At 39.2% G+C, this 11,676-nt stretch overlaps 1 protein-coding gene across 1 annotated transcript; it reads right to left on the bottom strand.

Annotated features, from left to right (window-relative positions):
* Positions 1-8,356: 8,356 nt before the first annotated feature.
* On the bottom strand, positions 8,357-10,374 carry LOC21410205 (serine/threonine protein phosphatase 2A 59 kDa regulatory subunit B' eta isoform). The gene is made up of 2 exons (XM_010101983.2): positions 9,361-10,374; positions 8,357-8,943 (listed from the first exon to the last, which is right to left on the bottom strand). The coding sequence occupies exons 1-2, from the start codon at positions 10,372-10,374 to the stop codon at positions 8,590-8,592; spliced, it is 1,368 nt and encodes a 455-aa protein (XP_010100285.1). The 3' UTR covers positions 8,357-8,589.
* Positions 10,375-11,676: the final 1,302 nt, after the last annotated feature.

Genomic DNA, 11,676 nt, shown 5'->3' with positions numbered 1-11,676 from the left:
GGAATACAAAGAATACAAACGTGATGTCGTTTTATTATTGAGAAAACGACAAGCCGTTAAAGTATATTGGACTATTGGAGAAAGTTGGAAGAAAGATTTTGCTTCTCCTTCATCTGAAATCGTGAAAATGGAAAAAAAATAGAAACATATACTGCTGAGAGGAAAGGCACACACAACGTGAACCATCTGTCCAGCTCAGCAACAGGAGGAAAAATAAAACAGTAAAAATAGCTAATTAGTCTATTACATTATTCTATTTAGAAAAGCATCCTAACTATTCTAATACTCCCCCTCAAGATGGAGAATGGATGTCGTGAATTCCCATCTTACCAAACAAAGTAAGAAATTGTCCAAGAAATAGAGGCTTCGTTAGCAAGTCTGCTAACTGATGTTGTTAAGAAACATGCAGCGTCTTTAGTACACCAGCTTGAGTCTTTTCTCTAACAAGGTGACAATCAATTTTTGTGTTTTGTACGCTCATGAAAGACAGAATTGGCTGCTATATGCAAAGCTGCCTGGTTATCACGTAATAACGCTGCTGGCTTATGGTGATCTACATGAAGATCCTTGAGAAGGGAGAACAGCCACATGATCTCACAAGTTGCATTCGCCATGGATCGGTACTCTGCCTCTGCAGAAGACCTTGACACTGTCCGTTATTTCTTAAATTTCCATGATACAAGTGAGTCTCCAATGTAGAGATGTCAAACGTGCCGTGCTGGGCCAGCACGGCACGCTTGACCCCAGGCCCATTACGAGCCTGGGCCGTGCCTGGGCCGGGCCTGAGAAGAAAAACTCAAGCCCGGTCCAGGCCCTTGGCCCTAGTCCATAAGGGCCAGGGCCGGGCCCGGGCCCAGGCCCTTGTATTTTTTTTTAAAATTTAATTAAAAAAATATATATCATATGTCTCAAAAGATGTGATTTTATTGAATTGACGTAATAGGAGTACACATAAATGACTGCCTCGTTAAAAACCTTGCTAAGTAAAACCTGTGGGGAGATCAGGACAAAACCTTAGCGAAAGAAAAAAGAGTGCGATAGCTAGGAATAGTAAATTACAAACCTAAGTGCTTCCAGAAGATTCTGTTATTTTTAAGTTAGAAAAATATTCTTGCATCGAATCATCTGTGTATTGTTGTTTTCGTCTTCTGGCATCTTTCCAGTCTTTAACGCACATTAGTCCCTCCAAGATATCTGGATGCATTCTGCTTCTCTTCTCGTCAAGAATTCGGTTGCTTGCGCTAAAAGCTTGCTCCGATGCTACCGTTGACACTGGAGTTGTAAGAATGTCACGAGCTGTTATGGACAGTGTTAGAAAACGATCGATCTTGCTCTTCCACCACTGTAAGATGTCTAGTTTGTTGTCATCGATTATAAAATTTACTTTAAAATATTTGACTAGTTCCGTAGACGCTTGTGTTGAGGGCGGTCCTGCCGTTTTCTCTTTCTTCTTCAAGAAACTCCACGACGATCCTTTAGGCCCCGAACTGGTAGTTGACGACGAAGTTCCCTGTTCTTTTTGACATGTGCTATATTTTGCTTCATACAAACTAAAAACTTTTTCTAACATTTTCTTAGCGTCAGTAATACTTAGTTGCATATCTATTTCTAAATTCTGTGCGGTAGCAGTCATCAATGATTCAGTTCCATCTACTCCGCACCTAGGATCTAAAATGGTTGCCAATGCATATAACACGGGACAACCTGACCAATAACTTTTAAATTTGTTTTCCATTAAGTTAACTATATTTTTAAAAAATTCTGTATCCCTATAATAAGAAAATGTTTCTGAAATATTAAATAGTTGATGTAAAGCTAAATGTGCACTAGGGTAATAAACTCCAAAAAGTAATTCAGTAGCATTGTAAAAAACTTCTAGAAATTTAAAAAAATACTTAGCAATCTGCCAATCAGGATCGAAAATTAAAATTTGATTATTCTTACTGTTTACGTATGTCGTGATAAGCTGTGAATACGGGAGTGCTGCCTTCAACATTAAATATGTTGAATTCCACCTATGTCTCACGTCAGTTGAAAACTTTCTTGGGCGCATCTGGCTGTTCCTGCAATATTGTTTGAATTCTTGGAGCCGAACTCCAGAACTAGATATGAATGATAATGATTCTCTAATATTTGTAAGATTAACTGAGATATGTTCAATGCCTGACTGAACTACTAAATTAATTATGTGACATACACACCATTGATGAAAAATTTTTCCTCCAAATGCTGGTTTCAAACTACGTTTAAACAGATTAATTGCAGCTATATTAGCTGACGCATTATCAAAAGTAATTGTTAAAACTTTATCTTCTATCCCATAAAACCCAAAAATTTTCATTATTGTATTAAAAATGGCTGTTGCGTTATGAGGGTGTGAACATAACGAAAACCAATTATTCTTTTTTGTAAAACTCAATCGTCATCAACGTAGTGCGCTGTGACACATAAATATCTAGTTTTATTGCACCCCTCCCACAGATCAGAAGTGCAAGAGACAGTAGCATTAAAAGTCCTAAAATTATCAACAAGAGATTGTCTCATTGCATAAAAAACTTTCATGCAATCAGAAGGAGTTGTGTTTCTACTTACCCATTTAAATTGTGAGCAAAAGGCTGTCTGGATGAATTCTTTGAACGAGGCATCATCTGCAAAAGAAATAGGCAATTCGGCACTAGCTAGAAATTTAGCTAGTGTCTCACGAGCACGTTGTTGTGCATCGTATGCAAAATTTTGTAACCCCTGTGATGTGAGTGATAGTGTTTGTTGGCGGGAGTCCACACTCCCACCTTGGTACAACGTTTAACATACTTTCCAATGTCTATCCAGATGACCAGTACCCCCACCCTTTTTATTAGAAAAGTGATTTTTACAATATTTACATACCGCACGAATTTTCATCTCACCTGTTTTTAGATTTGGTCGGGGCTCCTCGGTGAAATGCTGCCATGCTGGAGAAGTTCGCGGTCTTTTTCCTCTACTACGTTCTCCAGCTTCCTTGTTGTGTACTGAAGCATTATCAACCGGAGCATTTTCTGGTTCAGTAGGGATGGGGTTGGGAGGCATCATTTCATCATCATAAAATGGCTCATCACCAAGCTCAGGAAGAGCAGTGAAATCAGGGAAGTTTGCAGCGGCCATTTCTGAAAATTGATAGAACTTGATTGAACTTTGTAAATGAATGAGCTAGAAAATGAATGAACGCAAGAGAAAAGCTTAAAATCAAAATCAAAGAGACAAGTTGAGAGATAGAATGAGAGTGAGATGAGAAGTTGAGAGTGAATTGTTCTGTGAGATTTATGGTGGAATTAAGGGGTATTTATAGGGGATTTTGGGGGTGAATTTCTGAATTTTTGGGTTTTTAGCCGTTGGGCCCTTCGCAGGCCAAACGGAAGGCACGTGACGGGCCAAACGGGAGGCCCGTCACATGCCTCCCGTTTGGGCCCGCGAAGGCCCCTGGACCAAATGAAATGGGCCGTTTCGCGGGCTTGGGCCGGGCCGAACAAGGGTCGTGTCGCGGGCCTCCACGTGCTTGGGCCGAGGGCTGAGAAGCTAAGGCCTAGGCCTAGCCCATTACACATATTGTGCCGGCATGGCCCGTAACAGTAGCGAACCGGGCCGTGCCGAATCTGACACTATTACGGGCTGGGCCGGGCCGTCCATGAACGGCCTAGCCCATTTGACACCTCTACTCTAATGAAAACACAAAAGCCACTAATGGACTTTCTTGTATCAGGACAAGCAGCCCAATCTGAGTCAGCAAAAGCTTTCAACTCTATTGCCGAGGTAGAAGAGAAGAAAATGCCCTGACCAACTGTGCCCTTCAAGTATTGTAGAACACGACAAGTTGCCTTCAAATGAGTCACTTTAGGATTAGCAAGAAACTGACTTAGCCAATTCACTGAATATGAGAGATCCGGTCGTGTGATACTAAGATACAACAACTTTCCAATCAATCTCCTATACTGGGAAGGATCTTCCAGTGCTTCTCCGTCATTCTGGGAGAGCTTCACATCACCATCCATGGGTGTTTTCCTTGTCTTACAGCCAAGATGTCCTGAATCCGAGAGAAGGTCCAAGGCATAATGTCTATGGCTGATTGAGATACCTTTAGTAGACCTAGCAACCTCAAGTCCAAGAAAATATTTCAAGTCTCCAAGGTTCTTGAGTTTAAATTTGTTGTCAAGGAACTGTTTGAAAGCTGTCACATAATTCAAGTCATTGCTAGCAATCACAATGTCATCAACGTATACCAAAAGAGCTACAAAGGAGGAACCTTGAATTTTGGGGAACAATGAGTTGTCTGCAGTTGACTGCTTGAAGCCTTTAGCAATAAGAACGCTTGAGAATTTTGAGAACCACTGTCGGGAGGCTTGCTTAAGTCCATAGAGGGACTTATGAAGCTTACAAACGACATTATTGGCATAGTCTCCCCCTCACGGTGAAGACTAGGAGGCAGTGACATGTATACTTCCTCATCAAGATCACCGTACAAGAAAGTGTTATTAACATCGAGTTGAGTTAAACTCCATCCATGAATGGCTGCTAAGGCAAGCAATGTCTTCACAGTAACCAATTTTGCTACTGGTGAAAAAGTATCAAAGTAATCAACGCCCTCTTGTTGGGTGAAACCCTTAGCAACTAAGCGAGCTTTGTAACGCTCTATGAAACCATCAGCTTAATACTTAATCCGGTAAACCCATTTGCAACCAACTGTGTGTTTACCAGGAGGCAAGCTAGTCAGAGACCAAGTCTCATTCCTTTCAAGAGCCTGCAGCTCGCTGACATGGCTTCACGCCACTCTGGAACAACAGCAGCCTCAGTAAAGGTGGTAGGTTCAACATTTGAAGAAATGGAACAAACTAGAGTTTTATAAGGAATTGGCAGTTTGTCATGAGAGAGCACTTTAGATAGTGAGTGTGCAGTGGAACTGGAAACATGAGTAAGGGAAGAACATTGGTAATCCTGCAAATAAGGAGGTTTTCGAGGTCGAGTAGGATGTATGATAGCATCAGGAGCAGTATCAACAAGAGGCGGTGAGGAAGGATGATCATGAAGAGAAAGTGGCCGGGCACAATCAAAAAAGAAGTCCTGAGGACTAGATTTGGAAAGAGAATCACAAAAAGGAAAAATAGTCTCAAGAAAAACGACATCTCGTGAAATGAAAATGGCATTGGTGGTGAGATCAAGAAGCTTGTATCCTTTGTATCCAGGTGGATAACCCAGGAAAACAGCTTTGGTAGCACAAGGATAGAACTTGGTTCTATGTCTAGCCAATGTGGAGCTATAACATACACAACCAAAAGCTCGTAAATGTGAGTATGAAGGCTTCCTTTTCCATAGGAGTTCATAAGGTGTTTTATTAGATAACAAGGGTGAAGGAATGCGATTGATGAGATAAACTGATGTTAGGACACAATCCCCCCAATAATTTAAAGGTATGTTGGACTGAAAATGTAAAGCGCGTGCTACATTAGAATGTGCTGGTGTTTGCGCTCCACAACAAAATTTTGTTGGGCGTATCGACACAAGAGTGAAAAGGAATGAGTCCATTTGTGCGAAAAAAAATGAGAAAATGCCAACTCAGGGGCATTATCAGAACGAACTGACTTGATTTTTATTCCAAACTGTGTGTTTATTAAGGGGAAAAAATCTGAAAAAACAGTTGTGACTTCAGAATTTGTTCGCAAAAGATATACCCAAGAGAAACGAGTGTAATCATCAACTATGGTGAGAAAGTAACGGTAACCTTCTGTGGTCAAGTGGTGAAAGGGACCCCAAACATCGTAATGTATTAATTGGAATGGTGAATTTGTCATGGAATTACTAGAGGGAAAGGGTAAGCTACGCTGTTTAGCCAAATGACATATTGAACAATGATCACTTTAATCAGAAACATCAGAAATCTGTAATTCATTCCTTAAAACATTGAGTTTTACATATGAAGGATGTCCTAAACGACAATGCCAAAGGTCACTTTGCGACAAAGAAACATTATTACAACTGTTTGATGAACTAGGAAATGAGGAAAACTCGGGGGCAAAATTGTGTAGGTCCAGAAAGTAGAGGTTTTCCATGTCTCCTACCCGTCCCAATCGTTGTGCCCTGAGAATGGTCCTGGATGGTACAAGAATTAGAAAGAAAATTAACGGAGTAGTGATGGCCTTGGGTAAGAGCACTAATGGACAAGAGATTAAAATGGAACTGTGACACATATAGAACGTTATCTAACACCAAGTTAGATGATAATTTTACTGAGCATGTTCGATCAATTGACACAGTGTGACCATTTGGAAGAGTGACATGAGAGTTAGAAACAGGAATGGATGACATGAATGAATTTAATGAGCAACATACATGATGAGTTGCACCGGTGTCAAGAATCCAACATGAGGAAGAAATGGGATGAGTGGAAGAGGTAGAGGAAAGGGATAGTATACCACTGAAATTTGAGACTGATGGTCCAGATTGCTGCGGATCAGGAGTGACGCATGACCTGCCACATGCCTTGCAGCTGCGTGGTCAAGAGAGCAATGAGTTGTTGGCACTGATTGGATGTGAGGCCATTGAGAGGATCTGAGGAAGCAGAGCAATTCTATTCTGAAGAAACGGCAACAACCTAGTTTGTATGAGCTTTAGCTTGTTGACCCTTTGCCTTCGTTTTGAAGCCAAGAGGAAAACCATGAATCCTATAGCATTTCTCAACAGTGTGCCCTTGCAAGCCACAATGGGAGCAATGTGGTCTATCACATTTAAACTTCTGGTTCAAATTGGCAGAAGAGGCAGCAACTGAGGGCTTCTGATCAGCACCAAAAACGTTTGGCTCAGAGGGAGAAGGCAGAACTTCACCAATCATTCTCTGTCTCTCTTCTTGGAGCACGAGCGCAAACACTTTTGAAATTTGGGGCAAAGGATCCATCATCAGAATTTGAGAACGAATCTGAGTGAAAGACTCGTTGAGACCCACAAGGAATTGCATAACATATTCTTGATGTTGGTAGTCTAACCAAGTTTTCATTCCTCCACATCTACAAACCGATATAGGCTGAAAAACCTTAAGTTCCTCCCAATAGATCTTCAATTTAGTATAGTAAGTATTCACATCCATGGATCCTTGTTGCAATCCAGTTAGATGGGTTTTAAGTTGAAAAATCCGTGGACCATTGCTCTGACTGAACCGATCATGAAGATCGTTCCAGATCTCAAGAGTTGTGTCCACATAGAGCAAGCTATTAGCTATATCCTTAGCTACTGAGTTCAAAATCCAGGAAATTACCATGCTATTGTGGTGAATCCAGAGCTTGAATAACAGATCGTCGGGAGATGGGTGAGGAAGACTTCCATCTACGAACCCAATCTTGTTCTTCGCTATGAGAGCCATGATCATTGATCGGTTCCAAGTATTGTAGTTGGAACCAGTGAGATGATGAGAGACTAGGACGAGCCCTGGGTGATCGCCGTTGTGAAGGAAATACGGGCTGCTTGAATCTTCCATTTGCGAGGAGCCAGAGGAACCGGAGGAACCAGTGATTTGGACCTGACGATTGTTCCCTCTCGCCATGAAAGCTCAACGAAGCTTTCTCTCTGATACCATATTGGAATATTAGAGAAAGTTGGAAGAAAGATTTTACTTCTCATTCATCTGAAATCGTGAAAATGGAAAAAATAGAAACATATACTGCTGAGAGGAAAGGCACACACAATGTGAACCATTTGTCCAGCTCAGCAACAGAAGGAAAAATAAAACAAGTAAAAATAGCTAATTAGTCCATTACTTTATTCTATTTACAAAAGGATCCCAACTATTCTAATAAAGTAAAACAACATCTTTACCAAACGTGAAGGCATGAAAACTATCCAGCAACGACAAAGCGTCTTTTTCCCCCTCTCAGGCTAATACATTGGACCTTTCTGTAAATTTACAAAATTATTATAATGAGGAAGTTTGCTTCTTAGTCAAGCTGTTAATTAGAACGATGTAAATATGTATGTTATGTATTTCTAGGTTGACTTATTTGCGTGACTCTTATCCCTCTTTAGAATCATATTCGGGTTCTATTACTGCTGTGATTAAGTTGGCTCTTAAACATTGCTGGAGATTCGGTTTTCTGCCGATGTTTTACAAAGGAACAATGTTCTGTTCTTTTGTGTTTCTTTTGGCCTTTGGGATTTTGGTCTTCTTTTTAAATATCAAACAGGACTTCAAACAAACAAAAAAGCACCTCCTAAATATCTCAATCAAAGGTACTATACTAACAACCAAACACAGAGAAGATTTGAGAAATTCAACAAGTAAATATTTGCAACTAATTAAAACCATATCCAAGTATGTAAATTTCTCTGTGATTCGTGGTTTCAACATGTTAATCATCTTAAGCATTAGTTATAGCTATATTATCCATTCCTGGCAATCTTCTAACTCTTACTTCCTGTGTACCCTGCAATGATATCTGCACAAATTTGAGAATCAGCTTTCATAGAATCAACAAGCATCCGACCTCTTAAAGCATATCAGTCAACTACTTGCTGCTCACTTGACACCAAAAAAGGAAAATCTGGACTCTTAACTCCAGTGAGTAATGTGTATGACTAACTTGAAAGTGTTTGTGTTGGTTCTGAGGTAGGAACAAGAATTGCTTTCTCAGCAGCTTTTGATGCAGCAATCTCTTCCAAACGCTTCCACGCAGTTTCTTGTTTTCTTCTTGTCTCCTCCAGTTTTGATTGGTCCTCCTGAAATTTGTGCAAACACTCCTCAAACAGCTCGGGATCAACATCAGAGAAAATGTTGTGGATTTCAAGCATCCGTTTTTTGACATCTTTGTTCCAGTGATTAAGACCATTCTCCAAGGCCGGGAAAATGATGGGCAGTATCACTTTGTGGTTTTGTCTAACTAAGTTCTTAATGTGATCATTCTTCAACAAGCACAAAGCCCTCTCAGCCACCTGTAGAAAACAAGAAACCGAAAGCTAATTTTTCAGGTTCATAGTAGGAATAGCATGTCTAAGAATCAGAAAGAAAGCATAATTCATTAGTATAACTTTGGCATGCAAGTCTTAGTTCAGTATTCCATACAGAGAAGTTTCATACACAATACTTGGATTCAGTATGAAATTCCTAATAAGAATTGGTACCTAAGAAGTTTCTAATCATAAGTTTGGTAAAACAAAAATACAGAATACCAATTGCTCTGAACTCTGTAAGTTCTCTGTCTTTCCTAGAATTTGATAGATTTTGAGTGAGATACATTTTGCACAATGTAAAAGACAAACTCATGCGTGAAAGAATATTTCTTGAAGAAGTGCATTATATATTAAATGGAAAAGGAACATAAATGAAGACCATATTTTATATCTCACAACCTGAGAGCGAGAGCTGCTCAAGCATCGAGCAATCTGGCGAAAAATGGGTACCATACATCCTTGAAATTCAGCGGGCTGAGTCGCTTTTAGAATGTCCTCCAATTCAAATAGGAAGACAATTTCCTTTGAACAATTAGTAATCGGCCAATACTTCAACAATCCTCTTATGGCGGTATCCGTGAGCTTGCAGTCTTTCTCCACAAACCGCATAATGCAGTACGACAACGGCTGATCATACATCGGTAAGCACTTCGGTTTATGAAGTGGAATCAGAGCCCGGACAAGGAATAGTTTGTGTTCTTCCTTAAGTGGCAAGGCCAAGCCATTGATTATACCTCCCAAACTGTCTAAAATATCCGCAATCCCGGCATGCTTCTCCGTCTCGAAAACAAATCGGAGGAATATGTTGTTCATCACCTTCCTTATAAACAGGCGATGCCCCGTAAACTTCCCATATATGCGATGACAAACCGTTTTGACACGCTCCCTTTCCCTGGGATCCTCGGATTCGAAAAGATCAAACAACTTGCGAACAAAAGAATGATCAATGTACTTCCTGGCCAACTTTACGTCGGTTTGGGGAGACGTAATGAAATTCAATAAGAACTCATACACAACACTCAAGTGTGGCCATGCGGGCTCCACAAAAATATCTTCCTCTTCCTCATCCAGATCAAAGGCTTCGACGACGACGACGTTGTTTTCGCGGGGTTGCGGCGAGATTGACTGAGACCGAAACAAATTCACGGACACCATCTTTATGGCCTCCTCCATGAAAGTTTCACTGAATTTCGCATTTGCGGATTTGACATAATCCACCAGCTCAAGCAATGTCTGTCGTTTGATATCTTTTTGGTTCAGATGCCCAGCCTGGTCGGCGAAGTCAAAGACAACACAACACAAATTCAGCTTTTCAATGATCTTCGAATCTTCTTCCTCCCCAATATTCTTGTTATTATTATTATTATTGCATTTTTCTGCATCAACAGTACTAGAAATATTGTTCGACTCCATCGAAATGCTTGAGAGAAAAATTAGAGAGAGAGAGAGTTGAGAATTTTAGAGAGAGAAAACGCCGACGATATGGCACTGGTGAAGTCTGAATTGTAACGACGATCTTTACTTTTTTTTATAGGGGAGAAAAATAACAAGAAAAAAGAGAAAACTAAACTCTAAGCCCTAAATCAAGCACTCCTAAGAAAAAATAATAAATAATAAATAATAATAATAATAATAATAATAATAATAATAACAAATAAAAGAATAATGAAAATTAATCTATTAATGAAGGGAAACTTCCAGAAATAGTTTTGGGAAATGTATTCAAATTATAATAAAATATAGAAAAGTAAACTATTAATACTGCTTTCTATATTTTCGCCTAAAATAAGTGTGCAATTTATATGCAAGTAGGACCGATAATAACCTAACTTCACATTAAAAGTTTTTTTTTTTTTTTTTTTTGGTGACAGCACATTAAAAGCTTTAAGAAAACCTAACTCGTAACTTTGTGGAGTTGAGGAAAAATAACAGAAAAATTAATTCAAAGTTGAAACACTAACAGCCTAATTTTTGGCATGATTGTTTGATTTTTAAACCTAATTAGCTATACAAAAATATATTTAATGAAACTTTTTTTTGAAAGGATATTTAATGAAATTTATGAACAGATATCTGTAATTTTGAGGGGAAAAAAGAAAAAGAAAAGACCCTCTTTTGAAATGGTTACAAGTACAACTTTCCTTAAACGATAAAAAGACTTGTCGTTTTCAAGTACGAGTGTCCTCTCACCATAAATAAACGTTTTGTTCTTATTTATTTATTTATTTTGGAGAATACGTGTCGTTTTCACTATATGATACACTGTAGAAGATACAAACATGTCGTTTCCACTTTAAACATTTACGACATTTAAACATGCCCTAATTGTTCCAAGAATAATAAGCTTCCGCATAAACATAAACACGGCCGAAGAAAAAGGATGAAAAGGCCGACACCAGCAATACCCAAACAACACTGTTGGAAGCAAAATTAGTCGTTTTATTGCTTCAAACCGCAACTCAAGTTTTTATTACGGTATTTTTTCTCATAAAAATTCAGATACAACTTTTTATGCTATAGTGTTTTCTCTCACATAAATTTTACTTTTTAACTCGAGTTAAAAACTCGAACCAGTAAAACTAACGAGACCTAAAATGCTGGTTGCGCCAAAGTACGGGCATTGCCACGTATTTCTGCGTAAAATGCCCCAACAAACAAATGAATCAAAGTCATTCAAGCACAAACAGGATTCCAAACAAATTATTCATTCAAATA

This window comes from Morus notabilis, unplaced genomic scaffold (genome assembly GCF_000414095.1).
Source record: "Morus notabilis unplaced genomic scaffold, ASM41409v2 Scaffold99, whole genome shotgun sequence".
Classification (NCBI taxonomy): Eukaryota; Viridiplantae; Streptophyta; class Magnoliopsida; order Rosales; family Moraceae; genus Morus; species Morus notabilis.
This window is presented reverse-complemented; position numbering and strand designations above follow the sequence as displayed.

Excerpts from the sequence above, each read along its gene's own strand:
- LOC21410205 (XM_010101983.2), bottom strand. The coding sequence starts at position 10,374 with ATGGAGTCGAACAATATTTCTAGTACTGTTGATGCAGAAAAATGCAAT. Across the intron at positions 8,944-9,360 it reads TGAGCAGCTCTCGCTCTCAG|GTGGCTGAGAGGGCTTTGTG; the intron begins GTTGTGAGATAT and ends TGTTTTCTACAG.